Source organism: Psammomys obesus, unplaced genomic scaffold (genome assembly GCF_907164565.1).
Source record: "Psammomys obesus unplaced genomic scaffold, mPsaObe1.curated_primary_1811, whole genome shotgun sequence".
NCBI lineage: Eukaryota > Metazoa > Chordata > Mammalia > Rodentia > Muridae > Psammomys > Psammomys obesus.
The window spans coordinates 17,673,522-17,695,179 of record NW_026596040.1 but is presented as its reverse complement, the minus strand read 5'-3'; the positions used below and the strand labels follow the sequence as shown (position 1 = coordinate 17,695,179).

Here is a 21,658-nt window from a genome sequence, read left to right as displayed (position 1 = left end):
AAATATTTATCATGCTTTGCAGCATTATCTCAGAACTTTCATATGGGTGAAGAAGCAGAAGGAGAAACAGTCAAGGGCTAGTCTGTTATTTTTGCTGTTTTTCTTATCATATTTAAAATTCTATTAGTATTTTATTTTATGTGCATGGGCGTTTTGCTTGCATGTATGTCTATGTACCATGTGCATGTAAGACCTATAGAGGCCAGAAGAGGGCATTGCATCCCCTGAGAGTTACAGATGGTTGTCAGCTACCATGTAGGTTCTGGGATTTGAATCTGAAACTACTGGGAGGTTAGCCAGTGCTCTTAGCTGCTGAACCAACACTCTATCTTTGTTTTGTTATTATAAACTTAGATATGGTGAAAGTTCAAAGTCAAATGATCTTAGTTCAGGCCACTCTGAGAGCCAGGTGCTCTAGTAAATAAGAAGCTACTGTTCAATAGAGGTGTACCTATCAATATGCAAATTAATATATTAATAAATAATGTAAATATATTATCAGTATTTATATAATATAAATATATTTTCAGTATATATTTATATATTTTATATATTTTCAGTATATATTTATATTATATATATATTTAAAAGACTTTTCCGATTTTCTTTTTGCTTTTTCAAGACAGGATTTCTCTGTGAATCCCTGGCTGTCCTGGAACTCACTCTGTAGACTAGCCTGGCCTTGAACTCAGAGATCCACCTGCTTCTGCCTCCTAAGTGCTGGGATTAAAGGCATGCACTGCTACCCCCACCCCGTGACTTCTCTGACTCAATATAAAATTTTATGTCATAAAGAGTCTGATGACCTGAATTCCATCTCTAGGGCCCACATGGTGAAAGGAGAAAACTGATTCCTGCAAGTTGTGTTCTGACATCCCCATACATGCCACACACAGTGCGTGTTCCTTTCCCAACAAAATAAAAAAAGAAGAGGAAAAAAACCCTCTCCTATCAGTTTTTGGCCTTTTGGATAAGATCACTTGCTAAAAAGCAAAACTCTTGGGCTGAATAGATAGCCGAGCTATTAGAGACTAGGCTCACATCCTTAGAGACAAAACAGTAAAAGTCTTAATTGACAATTAACATGCAAGCATATTTCTCAGTGACGAAGAGTTATCAATTGAAGATGGACATCTCAGTGCTGGAGATATTTAAACATCTTTTGCTAAAGTAATCATCATTACTCTTTGCTGTGAGATAGTCACTAAGTGAAACCACAGTAGTTTCTATTTGGTTTTTCTTAACTTAATTAAAATTTTTATTTATTTATTCACCTATTTATTTATTTATACAACTTAATTCACTTTATATCCTGAATGTAGTCCCATTCGTCAACTCCTCGTGGTCTCACACTCCCTCCCTCTTTTCCCCCTGTCCCTTCCTCTAGTCCACTGAAAGGGAGAGTTATCCTCACTTTCCATCTGACCCTAGCTTATCAAGTCTCATCAGGACTGCCTGGATCCACTTCCTCTGTGGCCTAGCAAGGCCTCACCACCAGGGGGAAGTGATCAAAGAGCAGGCAACTGAGTTCATGACAGAGGCAGCCCCTGCTCCCCTTACTCGGGAACCCACAAGGAGAATGAGCTGAGTCTATGGGCTACATCTGAGCAGGGGATGTAGGTCCTCTCCACGCATGGTCTTTGGCTGGTGCATCAGTCTCTGCAGGACCCTCTGGCCTCAGAGTCTTTGGCTTTGTTGGTCCCCTTGTGTAGTTACTGTCCCCTTGAGGTCCTTCTATCCCTCGCTTCGTCCATAAGACTCCCTACCCTCTGCCCAAAGTTTGCCTGTGAGCCTTTGCATCTGCTTCAATCCCCTGCTGGGTGGAGCCTTTCAAAGGACATCTCTGTTCCTTCTCTTTCAGTGCTTCTGGTGATGATCCTGTTTGCCCACAGGAAACATAGATTATATCTGATAAAGCATGTAAGCAATGCAGAGACCATATCCAGATTCAGGGTACCCTGGAGACAGCACTCAGCATATTCTTTCACCAGATTGGGTTCTATAGCTATGTTCCTACATCCAACAAGAATAAGCATGTCTTATACGTTGAATGTAAATGTTTGTCACAGGAGATACGAAAATCATGTCCAAGATCCATCCAGGAAACAAAATGAACCTGAGGTAAAAGGACCTCTGCCTTTTCCCCTAGAGCCTCTCGAACCGTTCCCCAAGGCCTTGGTCTCCGTGTAGCATTCTTTCATTTGTGTGCTGACATTTCTCCCCTTTTTATTTTTTTAAAGCAAGAACAGCCAGCGCAGTAGACAGAGCTGAGTGTTCTCAGGCATTCTAAGAGAAGTATGATGACACACATGATAAATGCAGACTTAGATGTAAGAGCACTATGCATGACACTTCGCCCCCAGGGATGAGGACCCAGGCCTTGGAAGCCTCCAGCAATCCCTTCTGCTACTGCTTGTCCCGAGATTCTAGGCAACTGCATAGAAAATGTCGGAAAAAATTTATCATAGTACCCAGTGGTCTAGTTCTTTATCCCATATGGGATGGGACAATGGCTACCTACAGGGCTGAGCATCCTGAAAATGCTGGGAAGATCAAGTAAATAGGTTCCTTTTGGGGAAATTTAAAAAATAAAATAAATAAGGTAATAAGCAGGAGTATCTTGGAGAGTAGTTTCTCTCTCTCTTATATTTTTTCAAAAGTTGTTTCTTAAGGGTGAAGATCCGCCGGAGGAGTTTTAAATAGTGCCATTCACATGGGCGAGGCAGCTGTCTAAGCCTATCATGAGGAGGGCAACTCATTAGGCCCAAAGCAAACCAGAGCACAGAGTCACTTAGATGAGACTGGGACCCAGCAGTCCTGCCGGGAAGCAGCTTTTAACTGCTGCTGTGGGCTACTTGCCAGTTCAGATGGGAATTGTCAGGGGAGGAGCTTTGAGATTTCCGGAAGCTTTAGCACTTCAAACTCCCAAAGGATGGCGATGGAAAGCAGTGGTAGGGTCCTTGTCTAGCATGAGCTAGGCTCTGTATTTCATCCTCAGCATCAACAAAACAAAACCAACCACAATATCAGCAATGACAACACCCTCCGGCAATGGAGGTCGGTGATTTAGCTCAGCGGTAAAAGGCTTGCGTACACCATCTCCAACCCACGCACAAGGTTCTGGGTTCAAACCACCACAAAATAACTCACAAGCAGAGGGAAGCAATCCTGTGACTCACATTTCAATAGCTTTGTTTTGGCTTTAAGCAAGTTGTGGGCGTTGGGAGGAGAAACTACCTTTGTTTACAATTTACTCTAAAGTAAAATTCTACATCAAGGAAATGTGGGGTAAGCAGGAGGCTCAGGGAACAGGAGTTATAGGATGAACAGGAGACATGGGGAACAAGGGACTTGGGGCACAGAAGACATGGGAAACAAGAGACATGGGGGACAGGAGACATGCTGTGGGATGAATTTGGGGGTTTATGCTAATATCGTCATTTTCAAAGAGGACATGTGACTTGTGGTTGACGTCTGTGTGGGTCCTGGAGACAGTAGTTAGCCATCTAATTACTCAGGGAAGATCTGCTTTCAGCAGACTTTCATCTATTTGCAAGTGCGTGCTAGAGGGGAAAGTGTATTCTTAACCTCTTTCCCCAACCAGGAACTCTAGGGAAAAATACATTCCTTTGTCTCCCAATCTTTTACTACCTTATAATTATAACAGCCAGCATTAGGATACTTGTTATATAAACACGCATGCACATGTACCTCATGCTTGCGTGAGTGTGTGCACACACACACACACACGATATTTCATGTTTACTATTGTGCCTGTTTCTGGAATTCTCCACTGACAAAGGACAAGTGTAGTGGCCCATGCCTTTAATCCCAGGACTCATGGGACAGAGGCAGAGGGATCTCTGTGAATTCAAGGACAGCCTGGTCTGCACTGTGAGTTCCAGCCAGGGCTGGACCTGTGTAACTCTGTCTCAAAATAACAACAACAACAAAACCCACAACTTCGACAACAAAACCCAGAGAGGAATTCTCCACAGTCCTGATTATCCCCACTTTACAGCTGAAGAAGATCACACACACACACACACACACACACACACACACACACACAGTTCATAAGTTACAAAGGCAGCTGTACACTGAGCAGTGGGGCTCACGCAATACCCCCCAACAGATGCTAAGAAGGCGCTCAGGGCACCTGCCACTTCTTTCTAAGCAGATGCTCCCTGACCCGCAATGCTTCAGCTTTATGTTCCTGCCACAAAACCATACTTTCAAAATGTGTGTGTTTGTGTGTCTGTGTGTGTTGTGGGTATGTGTGCATTTTCATGTGTGTGCATTGTGTGTTTATACATGTGGGGGCCAGAGGTCAGTCTTCAATGTGACATTCCCTCAGAAGCTGTCCTCCTTGGTTTTTTAGAGAGGGTCTCTCACTGGGACGTGGGGCTGGCTTGCTGACTAACTCCATGGATCATTTTGCCTCTGTCTCCCTAGCACTGGGAGACTACAACTTATGCCTTTATTGTTTATTATTATTATTATTATTATTATTATTGAGTGGTTGGAATTGAACTCAGATCCTTGAGTGGCAGGAACTTTCTGAATGCTAATTATTTTACTGGGACTTTGTATGTGGCTTTGTCAATGGGAATTTCTGGAAACAAGCTCTGTTTGCAGAGACTGATTGATTACATTGCAGGCGATCTAATTAGATTGACTGATTGCAGTGAGACGTGGAGAGGTTGGAATGTTGCAGGCCCAGGGTTAATTACCTCATCTCATCTTCTTTAGCACCCTGAATAGCTATTCAGTGTCCACTTCTGTGTTGGAACTAACATCCTTTGACTAATACATTGAAAACCTTTTGGAAATTTATTAACTGAGCAGACGAATGAGCTTTCACAAACCCAAAAGCTCAGAATGTCGTCAGATAGCACCGGAGGCCTATAGAGAAACTTCCCCCATCTTGCTATAACTTACCTTTCTGATGTTTTGCACCAGTTGTATTCTAAAGTAGCCTTGATTTATGACTTTCTTTGTTCTGCAAAACTGTAAAACTTCATGAAACTGCTTCCATATTGGAATGTGGAATTTGGGTTAGCCTAAATCTGTGTTCCTGGGCCATGGTCACTCAAAATGGCTCCAGAATAAACTCTTAATTTCCTTGAAGGTAGGAGCTGCAATTTTGTTTGTCTTTTGTGTCAGTAGATATTGTAACTTACACTAGGGTTTTCCATCAGAAGTTGAGGCAAATCTGTCCACTTCACTGGAAACTTACAAAATTGTATAATCAGTCAGTATAGGGTCAGGAATCCCAGATTTCTCTTTAAAAACAATATGGTGCCTATTTTTGATGGTCCCTTTGGGGGGCTCTAAAACCTATCCCGGGTAAGGAGTAAGTAAACTGAATGAAATGAACATTGAATTTTGAAAGCTGTAGAAAGAATTTGAATCCAAGCCAGGAGAAAGGCAATAAAGTTGGATAGGACTGCTCCGTTAGCGCATCCCTTAGCTAATGTTATTTTCGTTGGTTTTATTTCCTCACATAGTAACACTGAAAACTTCCTTTATGTTTCTTTCACTTGCGTTTTTCATCCAAGCAGTATAGAGAGTGATTGTAGTCCAATGGCTGCGGCCCTTGAATACAGTTCCTCAAGTTGTGGTGGCCTCAACCAGAAAATTATCTTTGTTGGTACTCCATAACTGCAATTTTGCTACTCTTATAAATTGTATAGTAAGTCTGTGTTTTCCAGTGGTCTTAGATGACCCTTGTGAAAGGCTTATTTGATCTCCAAGGTGGTCATGATCCACATGTTGAGGACCACTGCTGGAATCCATCTGCTACAGTGAAAAGCTCTCACATTTGTGGAAATATCCCCATGCGTGAGCCACTATGCATACTACAAGAGATAGTACTGGGCTCCCTGTGAGCACTCACTCATCACGTCCATGCTCCCTGGCAATGAGCCCCCTGGTCCTCTTGCTGCTCTGTGAGTTGCAGAGGAGGCAATTTCTAGAGCTTTCACAGTTCTGTTCTCCTTGCCTGTGTTTGCTTTTGTTAAACACGCATGTTAAATAAGTATCCAATGAACAAAGATGAAATCACATAAAGACATCTTTTTTTTAAGAAATCTGTTGACAAGCCCTTAATGAAAGTAAGGGCATTTAAATTGAATTCATCCGTGTGGGTTTAAACTTTAAAGAAGAGTTAAAAATTAGAGCATAGATGATTAAATCATGCTTTTCTTTTGGAAAACAGTTTTTGATGATCTGCACATTTTAATAGAGTGAAGATTTCTCAAAACGTTTTATAGATTTGGTTTTCTTTTTTTTCTTTTTTTTTTTTTAATTTTTTAGTAATTACACTTTATTCATTTTGTATCCCCCCATAAGCCCCTCCCTCCTCCCCTCCCGATCCCACCCTCCCTAGATTTGGTTTTCTTACACATTTTTTTTTTTCTGCCAAAACATGAAAGACTGATAACCGGAGTCACTTCCAAGCCAGCATGACTTTCTCATGGGGGTTGGTCTGGCTAAATCTCATCTGTTCCTTAACTCGGCATAGAGTGTTGCCAGCGTCAGCCCCTACCCACATTAAAAGCGCACATTGGCCTGGCAAATACAGTCAGTTATAGTCAAAGCCTTCAGGGGTCTGGGGGTTGTGCAATTTTAGGTTTTTCTGTAAGAATTGTATGACTAAAAATGAGGTGCAAAGGTGAGTGTATTATTTATTTATATGCTATTTATTTATTATTAGAATGAGGAGAGAGATCAAATTATCAATTTGAAAAAGGCAACACATTCCGTAAGGTCTCCAAATCTAGAACAGTACTCCTCATTCAGCACCAGGATTAGCCAATTGCCAGACAGAATCCATGATATATTTTTACAATTTTTATCAATAGTAATTTTTTTCCCAAATTCAAATCCGTTGCTGCAAATGTTCATCTGTGTGACATACCGATGTCACGGCCATCTTTGAATCGTTTGAGATTAGTGCCCCCAGTAGGAATTTTCACAAACTATTGTGTGTAATTACCCTAAAAAATGAAAACAAGCCCAAGTTTGGTTATTTAGTCATGTCAGCTGAGTCCTGTCTATATAGATAGTCACCCAGAGGTGACCAAGCAATAATAACGGTGTCTGTCACTTGGAACTTATACATCTAATGATAGGAAGGGCTTTTCCAAAGCCTGGCTTCATGGCTCCATGCATTTCAGGTCCGTGTCTCTCTTCCCCTACCTGCATGCCTCGGATTTATGGCACCTGTAGGGAACATTGATGTTACGATGTTATTGCTGACCCTAAATCCCTGTGCCAGTAAGTAAATTGGCTTAGAAAGTGGTGGGAATATTCTTGAAAGACATTCCAAACCCAGGTCTAATATGTGCACACAGAGATAAAGGTGATTTACAAAACTACATCCCACTAACTCCCAGCTAAATGAATCTCCAAACAGCATCCCCTAGATCAAAATGTCAAAGATGCCCTTGGCTATTGGACCAGAGGAAGCATTAGTGGAGGAAGCAGTGATCACACCTGTGGTTGGCCTTGCAGGAGTGTGTAAGCACCTCACTAGAAACTCTTCAGGGGCCCTGGAAGGTAAGTGAAGTAGAAGGTTAAGCTGTAGTGGCATGGTAAAAAGCAAGCAAGCAAACAGACAGACAACCACACCCCATTCCAATACATCCTGAAAACTGGCTGATACAGGACACGGTGCCAACAAAGATAAAAAGACTGCTGATTTGGAGGCCTGGGAGGTAGGGGCCACAGGAACATACCCTAGAGGTTGGACAGGACCTTTCATCAGAAGGTGAATCTTGAATGAGGAATAGGAGTCTATGAAGCAGTCGAGAAAAAGAGGGATGTGTTGCATGTTTGAAGATCTGGCAATAGCACACAGTTACTGAGAATTATAAAAGGAATTTTTTTATTCATCTGTCTCAGTTGCTGTCTCAAAAGGCTGCTAACCTAGGCCTAGAATGTTTTCAGCCTTTGAGACTTATTGCTCAATTAGCTTACCCTTCCTTCTTTTTTCTGTGCTATGGGCTGGCTCGTTCAACTCAGCTGTTCTGGCTCAAACTCCTCTCCCAGCTGACTTATTCAGTCCGGCTTCTTTCTGGCTCCTTACTTGCTCTGCTTGGCCTCAACTAACTCAAACAATCTGCTCTAATCTCCTGGCTCCTTCTCATTCTCTGGCTCCTTTGAGCTTCACCTGAGTTCTTTCTCTGCAATCTGCCTCTCTATTACTGTCCTGGTAGAACTGCCTCCTCTCTGTCTCTGCATTGCCTCTTAAAGTAGCTGTCCTGTGTTTTGCATAAGTGGCTGTAAGGGACTGTGTGTTGATGTTCGGTGAGAGACTATTTCTCTCCTGGCAATGATAGCTGCTGACTATGTCTATCCTTTCCCTCATGAAAATTCTGACTCTCCTAAGGAAGACACCTTGTCATCCTTGTTTAACCTCCTCATTCTAACGCCCACAGTCACAGGCCCTCACACCCTGGCGCTCTTCATTCTCACTGCCTTCTGAATTTGCATGCCCTTCACCCGCCTTTCTGAGGATTTCCAGCAGTCCTGTCCCTCTGACAGTCTTCACAGAAATACTTGTCCCATACTCAGGAAATAAATGATGACTGCCCTACCGTAGTCTCCCTTTCCTTGACTGCTGCCAAGTCCTTCATGCTCCTGGAGGAGAGAGGAGTGATGTTCACACTTTAAAAACTCAGTTTACCTGTAGGGTCTAACTTTCCCTCTTGTCTCAGTGACTCTGGTGGACAGGAGTGAAAATGGCTCGTGATAGTCTGCTCTGTTCCTGCTCTTCAGGTGCTGTGGAGTGCCTGTCCTTTGCATCTGCAGGAATGAGGCCCGGGGAGAGGGGAGAGCTAGAGGGAGAAAGGCAAGGGCCCTGTCTTCCACCCACTGTGGCAGCTGCTAGAGTGGGGGAGTAGAATGAGCTCAGTCAGGTCACCAAGAGTGTGACTATAGGGCTGCCCCGCACTCCGAAGTCATTGGCGGTTATGTGGAACAGTTCCCAAATCAGAGCTCAGGGATAGTTGTCAGGCATGGCTGGTCCTCTTTCCTGCATTCCAGCACAGCTCTGCCTCAGTCTTGACCTGTTTGCTTGCCATCATGAACCTGGTGTGTGTCTCTACAGCCCACAGCGGCCCTTCCACTTAAGTACCAACGAGTAACTGTCTCCTCGGTCTCACTGCCAGTCGGTCCAATGGATCTCCCAAAACTACCTGATCCAATAACAATTCTTGATTTTTCTATTTGCTGAATGACTAAGCTGATTAATAAATTAACATATAATTATTAAGTCAAATTAAATTTAAAGACGAATGGAAAGAGAACCGAAAGGAAAAGAACACAGCTGCTCCTAGGTGTGGTGGAGGAGAAAGCTTATTATAGCTATATGGGAGAGCATGGCCAGAGGCAGGGACACCTGGGAGAGTCCAGAGAGGACATGACTGGACCTGACTTGTGACATGTAAGGAGAGGCGGGAGGAGAAGGGAAAAGGGAAAGCAGAGAAGAGCAGCCCAGTCCCCCGGGGGCAGGGGTTGGGGTATGCTAGCCAGGCGGGCTCTGTAACAGGCGGGACTGAGGGATGCAGGGCGAACCTGGTGGCCTGGTTCATTTTGATGTGTTAAACAGGCGCCTCAGCCATTTGTCCCAGGTTTGAAAGCTAACAGTAATTATTAATTATGATTTAATTATTAAGTTAAAATTAAATAATTATTATTTAATTTAAAATAAATTAAATTATTATTATTAATAAAATAAAATAAATTATTATTAAAATTAAATAATAATTATTTAATTATTTAACTATTCATTTGCCAAAGCTTTCCCCAATCAAATACATAAAGTTGGAGCAATTTCTATTTCTTAGAAGGTTGTCTAGCGTCCTGTGCATTTTAGCCAGCGGTGATTTTTGTGATTTTGAATATAGTGATACTGTACATATTATGCATGTCAAAGATTTTTAAATGAGGACCATCTTTATGGAAGCTAAGGAAGTGCTCAGTAATGTTTACAGTTCCTTGGAAAGCCTGAATTAGAAGGGGATTTTTTTTAGTCTGAAAAAGACTGATAAATACTGAGATGTTAAAGGATTCCCTTTAAAGTCAGAACAAGAATGTCTGAAATTACTGCTCATGTGCCACATTCTAACAGAGCTTCTTGCCTGTGTGTGAGAAATAAAAACACATTAAAAAAATAAAGAGCAGGAGGTAAAAGCAGGCGGGGAGATGGCTCAGTGTGTAAGAACACTTGAGGACCTGAGTTTGAATCCCAGCACTCATATAAGAAGCCAGGCAAGGCCACACATGCCTGTAGCCTCAGTACCATGAGGGGCAGAGACAGGAGGATTGCTGGACCTTGCTGTATGTCAGCCTCATTCCAGGTTCAGTGAGAGCCCTTGCTGCAAGGAAAGCGAATAAGGACAGAGCAAAGCATCCAACATCCTCCTTATGAACACACATGGACAATACACTGATCCCTCCCAATACACACGGTAAAAACAAACATATTAACATTCTTAATGATTTTATTATTTTAATGATTTTATTATCTATCTTGAAAAAAAAAGTTGTTTTTTTTTTTTTTTTTTTTTTTTTTTTTTTTCAAGACAGGGTTTCTCTGTGTAGCCTTGGCTGTCCTGGAAATAGCTCTATAGATCAGGCTGGCCTTGAACTCAGAGATCCACCTGCCTCTGCCTCCTAAGTGCTGAGATTAAAGGCATGTACCACCACTGCCTGGCCAAAGAAAACATTTTTAAAGCTAATAAATTATGAAAATTCATAAAAGGATATTGAAGAAAAGATCAGTTTAGAGATGTGCCCAAACACGTTTGCACTGTTGTATACATGTAACACATGCACATACAGAAACTCCTCAGTCAATTTACAGAGCTAGGTACATTTCTCTACATTAACAAAATAATATCAACAATAATCTATTATTAAGATTATCAAGATAATTGCAATACAGTGTCTTTACAATAGCAACACAGAAACCAAGGACCTAGGAATAAGTATAATAAATGATCTATAAGATCTGTGTAGAACATTAAAAAAATTGTTGAAGATTATTACAGATGACCTAAGCAAATGGAGAGAGATACACTGTTTCTATAAATACAGATATTTATGCTGTAAAGATTCCGAGTTTTCTTAATCGAACAATTGGTTCAATGTCATTTCAATTAAAAATAAAAGTCAATCCTAAGACTTACTAAAGTAACTATGCCCTTCCATTAGGTAGGGAGTCCTGTTTTACCAGATATTTTTTTTTGGTGTAATGTGATAAAAATTAATAACATGATGTGTGACAGACTGACATTGCCTATTAGGTGGAAGAGGGAAGGTTAATCAATCAGTATTAAAATAAAAATTCTAATGCTGTTGGTTAACACCAAGAAACAAAAACAAAAAAATTCCAAATGTAAGAAAGACCCCACCTTTAAAGGAAACATTAAACAAACAAACAAACAAACAAACAAGAGCATTCTTACAAGGCCTTCATTACAGAAAACAACCAATCACAATGCAGAATTGTGGCTCTCGGTTCTAATGGCTACATCTACAAAACACTCCCTCAGCTAAGGCTCAGGCAGCATTTGGAAGAGGCTGAAAGATTGTCAGAAGCAGAGGATCAAGGAGTTTGCTGTGAGGTTGTGTCTCCCACCTTTGTCAGAAGCTACATCCCTAAAGTTTCACCAAGCAAGGCTGCCTAAACATGAGCAAGAACAAGAATGACACCAATAGACATGCTAAAGTGGATGAGGGAAAGTTCGTGGGACCTTAACCTAGTCAAGGAACTACAGGCAACTAAGGAATGTTGAGAGTGGGAGGAATAGTCTTTCATAGAGAGGAGCTCCCAAATCGTCAGCCCTGAAAACATACACACAAGTAACACTGAACAGACTGAGGTTATTTTTAGGAATATATGTGTCTATACATATATGTAATAACAAGTTAATGAAAAAAAAAGGGCCATTAATTTATAGGAAAGCAATGAGAAGTATATGGGAGGATAGGGGTGGGGGTGGAAAGGAAGAGAAAATGATGTAATATTATAATCTCAAAAAATAAAAGAAGAAATGGAAAAATTAAGTCTTGGACATAGTGTGAAAAGACAAATTCAAATGGAACAAAAATGTTACAATATCTGCAACTGACAAAATTTAGTATTCACAGTATTTAAAAACTGTCAACAAGGAGAAAAAGATAGCAGCCTCTGCTGGACGCGCTGGTGCACACCTGTAATCCCAGCACTTGGGGAGGCAGAGGCAGGTGCATCTCTGTGAGTTCGAAGCCAGCCTGGTGTACAAAGTGAGACCTGGACAGCCAGGGCTACATAGAGAAATCCTGTCTCAAACAACAACAACAACAACAAAAGTGACCTCATCACCCCTAAAGAAGCAGAGGTTAGGGAACTGGGGAAATGGCTCAGTGGTTAAGAGCACTGACTGTTCTCCCCGAGGTCTTGAGTTCAATTCCTAGCATTCACTTGGTGGCTCACAACCATCTACAATGGGGTGCCCTCTACTAGAACTCAGGTGTACATGCAGACAGAACATTCACGTAAATAAATAAATCTTAAACAAACAGACACAAAACCCACAAAGGGGAGATTACACATGGCTGGCAGCCATGCTGAAATGATGACCCTTTTGTTATTAATGAGAAATGCACATTAAAGCTGCACCAGGATTCCATTTCCTACCTTCCAAAGAAGGGAAAACGTAAAATAAGACAATTCAAATGTTGTCCAGCAATATCCTGGTGGTAGTGTGAACAACACAGTAAGTTGGAAAACAATTTGACATGGATGGGCCAATTAGTTAACAGCGTTCATGATCTACGGTGAGCAAATGCCTCTCCTAGGTGTGTACCACTGCTGTGCTAATAGACACCAGGAAACAGAGCCTAAGGATGCTCTCATTGTGTGAGCAATGACAATGAGATGGGGAGTGCTCATCTGAAGTGAAATCCTCAAGGTGTCTGGTCGTTCTTGGAATAGAATGCCCACCTTCATCCTCTCCTTTCTGTCATGTACCTCTTGCTCTATTCCTTAAGATTTCCGTCTTACTTAGGGCATTACTGGTGTGTCGAAACACCATGACTGAAAGCAGTTTGCTGACTCATCCATATAACAGTTTATCATCAAAAGCAGTTGAGGATAAGGACTCAATCAGAGCTGGAACTTGGGGACAGGAGCTGAGGCAGAGGCCGTGGAGGGGTGCTGCTTACTGGCTTGCTTCCCATGGCTTGCTCAGCCTGCTTTCCTAAAGAACTGAGGACCACTAAGCCAGGAATGGCACCACCCACAATGCCCTGGGCCCTCCCACATCAATCACTAATGAAGAAAATGCTCTCCAGCCTTGCCTGCAGCCTGATCTCATGGAGGCATTTTCTCAGTTGAGGCCCCCCTCCTCTCAGATGACTCTAGCCTATGTTAAGTTGACATAAAACTGGTCAGTCCAATCTCCCTTATCCCTGGTACTTGCTTTTTTCAAGACTGTTCATAGCTGGCTCTTTCCATTGAGGTCCATATTACTTCCTCAGGGAGTCCTTTGCCATTTCACCTAAACTGGTTCTCATCCTTTATTCCATCTTAGCTTTAATGTGTTTTCTATAGAAAATACCAATTTTAAGTTATGCATCTATGTATGTATGCATGTGTCTATCTGGTTTTTTGTTTTGTTTTGTTTTTACAGGTCTCCAATGTTAAACATCATCTCCATGGAGCCAGGGATTACCCTTGCTCATGATTGTAACCCTTCCACACAGTCTGGCATACAGTAGTTACTCAATGAACTTTGGCTGACTTGCATGCTTGAATAAAAATAGTGCAGGGATTTTGTATATTTCCATTTAAGGTAGTTTGTTGATCTGAGAGTAAGCTTTATCAGCTCCAGTTCATGGGAAGAATAATAGGATACCAAAAGGCCACAGCTACAGAAATTCCATATATATATAATAGAAGATGTGTTTACTTGTTCTTATTTTATATCTGACAAATTTAACCAGCCTCTGCAAGAGCAAGTGATCTTAACTGCTAAGCCATTTCTCTTTTCTTTTTGTTCTACTTATTTATTGAAAATTGTAATTACTTAAACCACAGCTATTAATACATTTTGTTTGCTAGTACACCTCATCTTTCCTCTTTATTTTTGCCTGCCAGAGACTGCATGGCTGTTTAACAGCTATGGAGACAGCCGAGGAGATAAGGCCAAGGAACCAGCATGTGAGAGACCACTGAAACTCAACAAAACGTGAGCACGCGCAGCAGGGGTTTTTACATTTTCCAGAAGATTTACTTAATTTTATTGTCTGTGCACGAGTGTCTGGTGTGCACAGATATCTTTGTACCACATGTGTGCAGTGCCCAAGAAGGACAGGAGAGGCTGTCAGATCCTCTGGCATTGAAGTTACAGAGAGTTGTGAGCCACATGTGGGTTCCAGGAACTGAACCCTGGTCCTCTGCAAGAGCAGCTGGTGCTCTCCTAACTGATGAGCCATCTCTTCAGCCCAGAGTTTTACATTTTCAGTCACTCAACTAGTCATTAGTGATGGGTGGAAAAATCAATCTAACATAAAAACTTACAAAAGGACTATCGAGTTTTCATTAGTAATATGCAATCACACCGCATCTGAGCAGTGCACTGACATTAACCAGCTAAGAGGGAATGTGACCTGACTGTGGCCAAAGGTTCTGTAAGTCACTGTGCGTTAAAGAGATGGAGCAGCACTTGTAGCAGCACGTTAGTATGTATTAAGAAAGACAAAAAAAAAAAAAAAAAAAAAAGATGGCAATTGTCTGAATGACTTAAGAACTACTATTTAAATAACATTTTAATGATAAGTTGGGGAACTTAAACCATACCTATACCATATAAGGTTTCTGGTTTGATCATTTAACTCCACTTCCTGAAAACCTGACAGCAAGTCAAGGATTGAGGAAATTTCCAGTTTCTGATTTATTTCTAGTTATCCAATATATCCAATATGGAAGAAGAAGCAAAAGACTGAGCTTAGTGGTGGCAACAGTCTGCTTTCCCCCATGCACCCTCGCCTCAGTTCATATCCCTTCTCTCCACACCCTTTTAAATTCACCCAGCAGAATGCCCGGCTTATAAACTCTTTTTCCCCTGGCTCAGTGTTCCTCCGAGGAATACAAGGTGAGAGCTCTCTAAGGGCCACCTGCTGGGTGGCTGGAGGTGACCAGCATAGCATGCTGGTTGTGCCTACCTGAGGAAAACGGAGCTGGGGCTGTCAGTGGAGCTGTGTGGGGCCTCCGCACTGGACCTCGGGTTGCTGGGAATCTCGAACTTGAACACACTGTCACTGGAGGAGAGCCTTTTCTTCATCATTGTATTCTTGCCCACCACCACGTCAAGATGTCAGCTCATAAGCTCATTTCCAGAGCTCTCAATTAAATCGAGAATTGTTGTATTGCAGCTTGTCACAGCGCCTGCCTTGCAGGAAGCGCCTAACTGACCCTGATCTAGCCCAGGCATTTTTTTTTTTTTTAAATTAGTTAATGAGTAACCTATCAGTATGACACAGCATGGTTTTCATCCTACTGACATTTGCTCTGAAAGAGAAATGAACGTGTTTGGGGAATTGAGCTCTCACTTTGGTAATATGAATGTTGCTGTATCTGTGGATTTAGGCCAAAACAAACAAACAAACAAACAAACAACCCAAACCCTATGGAAAAATATACAGTTAAACCAAAACACGGAGGAGCAGAGCAGGCTGCAGGCGGACATTAAGAACAAGATGCCCCCGTGAACTGCCTGAGCCTGCTGGGCAGGGTGAGGAATGTAGGTACACATACAGAAAATAATCCTCGTCACTACGCCCAGGATGCTTGAAGCTGCGTGAGCCTTGGTCCTCAGGACCTGAAGGCTTCTGGAATTCTGATGGATATGACAAGGCAAATTCAACCAAATCTAAAACCTCTGGCTGTTTATTCCAGTAAGTTATCTCTGGCTGTTTATTCCAGTAAGTTACCGCTGGCCACAGCCTTTAACAAAGCCTCAACAGCAAAGACGCTTAAGAAGCAAAGAGCTGAGTCTCGTCCCTGTTACTTGCAGACTGGGCAGTTGTAATGGTCCCTACCTTACTGCCCATCTCTCCGCCTCACAGGCTTAGAAGGCAATTAATTACACAGAACAATGTGCCATGGTGATTTGAACTAAGCACGGGCTGATATAAATTGTACCTAAACCCAGGAAGTCCAGAGAGGAAATGTCTTTGTGTGATAATAGTCAATTGATAAGTCTCCTGTGATGGAAAACATCAGGCTTATCCTACTGGTGTTTCTACAGTAATGAAGGTTGTTTTCTTGTGTTTTGTGTGTGTGTGTGTGTGTGTGTGTGTGTGTTTAGCCTGTGACACTGAGAGAAATACAGGTTTGGATTGTAGAAGGGAGCACAGTTTCCTGAAAAATCAGAACTTTAGCCTTGGCTTCATTATCACTCTGCTGATAACCAGGCAGGGGCAGGCTTGCTGGCTGTACTACGGTCTCAAGGCACACTCTGGACATTAGAGAAAGTACGTCTTCTGGCGGAATTGGTGGAACTATCCTTGTATCCAGAAGGGTGACCTGTTTATCTTTGTCTGCCTGGGATTTTTCTCTTTTTAGGCCTGAATGTCATGACTACTAGAAATCAACCGTTGCTGGGCAACTTTGACTGGTGGCCACACTGGTGTCCTGGGCTGAGACTCAGATGGTGTCTTGGACCTAGTTGGTCCCATGACCTGAAAAGCCATGGTCTATGTCTCTTTTCTGTCTTGGTATTTCCATTGTGTGGGAAATCATGCTGCAAAGACATGTCACAGAAGCTAAGTGTTGCCTGAAACCAATCATCATGCCTTTTAGAGAAGCATCTAGTCACATAGTAGTTTCTAACCTTTGTTAAGAAAAGTCCACTCAGCCCAGATGTTAATGAGCAGTGAAGTGTAGGGTGCTGTTTCTCTCTTGCAGGCAGGGATTTTAGCCAGAAGCAATGTTTAACTCAGAATAAAAAGTCTCTAAGGGAGAAAATTCTGGTGTTGGTGTTTTGGACATAGCTTTCACTAGGAAAGCGCTCCCAGGGCTTGATAACAAAATATGTATCCAATTGGCAAAGCTCTCTGCTAGCCTCCAGCCTTCACCACCTCCCTGCCTGATCTGTTGCTCGTTCTCATAATCTGCATTTCAGTTTAAGATTCTTGGCCTAGATGACGTTCAACATCTTCAGCCTCTTTGTGTAAACACCACAGAATAAAATTTGATTCTAAGTGTTTTTTTTTTTTTCAATTCTTCAATCAAACAAGGTCCATAGTTCCAATAACTTAGCATTGTGCAATGATGGTAGTCTTGTTTACTTGAGCCCAAACATTCTGAAGTCTGTGTCTGAAGAAGTAATACACCTTTTGACGCTAGGCTAGATTTGAGGTGGGGACTCTATGGCTGTTTAGTCTTCTTTTTCTCCTTTTCTTTCTCTCCCTTATTTTTTTTTTTCTAGAAGTATGGGCATTGGCTATCAAGGCATAAAATCAAACTGGAAACATCAGACAAACAGTTTCAAAAATAGATTTCCAGAGGCATGGAATATCAGTTTCTATTCATAAGTGAATGCGTCCTCTGGGCTTAAGCAAAGTTAGAAAGATTTGTACTCCGAGATTCATCTGGTGGATTAGACTATGCCTTGGGTGGTAGGAATAGCGCTAGTTCATGTGCTTTAAGCTTATTTGGGCACAGAAGGTTCCAGTACAATCTGTACACAGACAGATTCAGAAAAGTACTGTGGGTTAGAGTGAAGAGTACGATTTTTAAAATTGAAAATATTTATTTTCAATTATGCGTATGTTCCTGCGTGTGTGCGGTGTACATGAGTGTAGGTGTTCAAGAGGCCAGAAGAGGGTGTTTGATGCCATGGAGCTGAAGTTACAGGTAGTTGTGAGCTGCTCAATGTGTGCGCTGGGAACCAAATTCAGGTCCTCTACAGAAGCAGTTTGTGTTTGTAAGCACTGGGCCCTGTCTTCCAGACCTGATTGTGAATTTTGAGGTGGCAATACCTTCACTGATTTTGACAGAAATCACACACAGTACAATTAACAAGTGTGGTTTCTTTTCCTCCCTGTGAGTGACTGCAGCTGTGCGCCTGCACAGAGCACGTAGGCGATCCAGTTTCTCAAGCAGAGCTAAGAATCTGGGGGCTCCTCTGGGTCATAGTTCTGCCCACATTTCATAGCACCAGAGGTGCTGGGCCTCTGCTCTCAGGTGGGGCTGCTCTCTTGCTGAGGTGGACCGGTGTCCTACACTAGCAACATCTTCTACTGGAGCCTGGGGGAAAGGAGTGAATGTGGCTGGGAAGCGGTCATCATCCTGTCAGATTTATCAGCATGTCTGTTTGTGTCAGGAAAAACAGTGAATTTCTTAGAACACGGTTACCATGTGGGCCAACTGACAAGTAGAGGTGTCATATTTAAAAGGATGTTGTCTGGGACCCAAAATGGACTGTTCAGTTCTCCCATTCGCAAGATTCCCGAGTCTACTCCTCCGTGCTAAACCTTGTCCCTGTCAGTCTGACATTTTGTCCATTTGGCCGGTTCACACTGATAGCAGATAGTGAACCCACAGGAAACCTACCATTCTTAGGTCACTGGTGTGGAAGCTGAGATACTGCAGCTAGAGACGACTGAAAGAAAATGAAGTGGCGTTCAGAGGGGAAAGGTCAGAAGGCCAAGGGCTCTAGTTGGCCCTATTCTCACTGTGTTTCAGAGTGGCTGAGGCTCCACTGGAATTCAGACACTACTCGCGTCACAGGCCTGTCCTGGCTGAGCTCTTTAGGAGAGTCTTGGCTGTAGCTGACTGGAAAGCCCACAGAGTGTTTGCTTTCCAAATAACTAATTAATGCTATGGGCTTCCTTACTCTCTTTCTAAAGCTCCTCCTCCCCACGGTATAGCTGCCTGCTGGCACGGGGCTGACCTCCATGCTGCCTTAGCTCCAGAAACAAGGCATCTGTTCCTTCTCTTCCCCATCACTTGCCTGCCCTGGAGCTTTCCTTTCTGAACTTCAATAAATTGTCTTTTATCTTCCATTTGAGTCCATTGTTTGTGTGTTTCTGTTTATACCCATCCTTTAATTCTTTTACTAAGGAGACTTAAAAACCTCAAAGGAGAGCCTGCTTTCCCAGGTATCCTCTGATGGCTCTGCTGGTACTCTCCAGGATCTCTGGGAAGACTCATTTTTGGCTTTTTCATGAGTAAGGAAAATGAACCTGTTTCTGCACCCCTAGATGCTTCATGATCCCCAGTACCTGTGTAATAGGCCTGGCATCATGTATCTGTAACTCTAGTGCCTGCCAGTGAGGGGTGTGATGGAAGCGAGCAGATTCCAGGGGCCTGAAGGCCAGCCAGTCTAGTCGAAGCTGTGAGCTTTCAGACACTGTCTCAAAAGATAAGATGTAGGCTGGAGAGATGGCTCAGAGGTTAAGAGCACTGGCTATTCTTCCTAAAGGGCCTGAGTTAAATTCCCAGAAACTACATGGTGGCTCACAAACATCTACAGTGAGATCTGGTGCCCTCTGCTGGCCTGCAGGCAGAACATTGCATACATAATACATAAATCTTAAAAAAAAAAAGATAACTTATAGATAGAATAAGAGCCCCAAAGCTGACCTCTAACCACACACACAGACACACACGTTCGCCATTCACTTTCAGTCTTCTGTTATTGTGACTGATTAGCACTTCTTTAGCAATGCTGTGTTAATAATCTGGTTTTCCAGAAAACAAAGCTCTAGTGTGTCGTGCTGGATGATTTCCATCATGTACATTTTCCCACTGTGTCTGATCCCAACATGATGCCCTCTTGGTTTGGTGACAGTCAGACCTTGCGAGAATGCTTGAGCTGACTCACTCACCTTGTGACAGACCCTCTGACGTTCAAGCCTGGGTGCCGGGTGTAGCACCTCCATCTATCCCCAGGACTCTAGCCTTAAGAAACCATGTTCTTTGACTTAATTAGCATTCTGAGCTGACGGATTGCGCAGCAGCTACTGCATACTCTGCCTTTGGCTGTATATAAGTTGGTAATTATTTTTGGAGATATTATGATTATTTGTATTTTTATAGGGGCAGTTTTGGTGACATTATTAGACTAAGATATATTATAACATAAAATTTGCACTTTTCAAATTAATAGGTTGGTGGGTATTATTTGTAAAATAAACGTGTATTTATTTATTATTCTGCAAATAAGTAAGACATAAAGAAGAAATTAAATGGTCTGTACTCCGTATTCCCTAGAAGAATACTGTTCACATTGTAATTTCATCAAATTTACATTTTACTCCCAAAGCTTGTCAAAGTAGTTTGGTAATCTTTAAAGTATGTCCAACATGACTAAATATATTTGAGAGCCCATAGCAAGAGGGAGTAATAAAAACCACATCTTCTTGGCTGCTTCCTTACCAGAGGTCAAAGACAGCGGAGATGAAGTTAAGAATATCACTGGACAACCTCATGACACAGATCTGTGTTCACCACTGGCCACCAGGGTTTTGAGCTGAGTCTGTGCACATGATGCCAGTAATGAGATTTGGATATTAATAACGGACGTTACAAAACATCCAGTTAAGATAGCTCATGCTATAGATGTCTCCTCTTTGTTTGGAGGGGACGATGACCCTCTCAAGCTCCCAGGAATAATCAGTAGCAAGACTAGCTCTGCCTCCAGGCTCCCCTTCATGGTGCTGTGTAGAACCGACACTCGTTGTGATTAATAGGAGGTTAACTCCCTCAGCTGCCACTCATCTGTGTTTGCTGTTTATTTCTTTTGTTTCTCTTTGGCTTCTGCTGTGGAGCCCAGGTTGGCCTTGAGCTGCTGACCCTTCTTTTCCAGTTGCTGGGATAACAGATTGGTATCACCTAACCCGCATCCCATACAGGGAGATGTGACTGAGCATGTGCGCATCTGTCTGTCCGTCTGTCTGTGTATGTCTACATTTTACTTCCAGACATTACCTTTCATAGGCTTTGTCATCAATTGTATAATAAATATTTTTTTAATTTTAGAGATTTCTCCTTATATTTTACAACTGGTTTCTTGGGATATTACATATTTTGTTTTAAAAAATATGTTTAAATTCTCAAAAAATATTTTTATTTAATGTTTATGAGGTTTTGCCTATGTATGTATGTGGACCACATGTATGCAGTACCTGCAAAGGCCAGAAGAGGGTGTCAGATGCCCTAGAACTGGAGCTACAGATGGTTGTGAGCCACCTTGTGGTGCTGGGAATCGAATCTGGGTCTTTTGGACAGGCAGCCATTGCTCTTGGCTCCTGAATAATCTCTCCAGCCCCGTGTTTGAATTTCTATTGTGTTACTTTAACAAACTGGGATCTTAAAAGTTCCTATGTTTTAGTTTGCTAGTCTGTAAATAATGGGATCTACCTTTTTTTTTTTTTTTGTTGTTGTTGTTGTTGGAAAATTAGCTTGTTAATTTTGTGAAGAAGTTGAATATAGCTTAATATATAATACACATTCAGCAATTTTCTAGTTACTTGACAGCATTTCTAGCTATTTGCCTTTATAGTTTCAATAAAATGTGATGCATTGTTAAAGGCAACTAATTATCTGTATACATGCTCATGAGTATGCGTGGTCAAGTACGCTACAAGTGTCCTT

The 21,658-nt window shown here is 42.1% G+C and overlaps 1 protein-coding gene across 1 annotated transcript in view; it reads right to left on the bottom strand.

Annotated features, from left to right (window-relative positions):
* Gramd2b (GRAM domain containing 2B) overlaps positions 1–15,447 on the bottom strand; it is a 94,992-nt gene extending 79,545 nt beyond the window's left edge. The window contains exon 1 of the mRNA XM_055622570.1: positions 15,220–15,447. Within this exon, the coding sequence (XP_055478545.1) occupies positions 15,220–15,341 (122 nt within the window). The 5' untranslated portion in view covers positions 15,342–15,447. The remainder of the gene's footprint in view (positions 1–15,219) is intronic.
* Between the last annotated feature and the right edge of the window lie 6,211 nt (positions 15,448–21,658).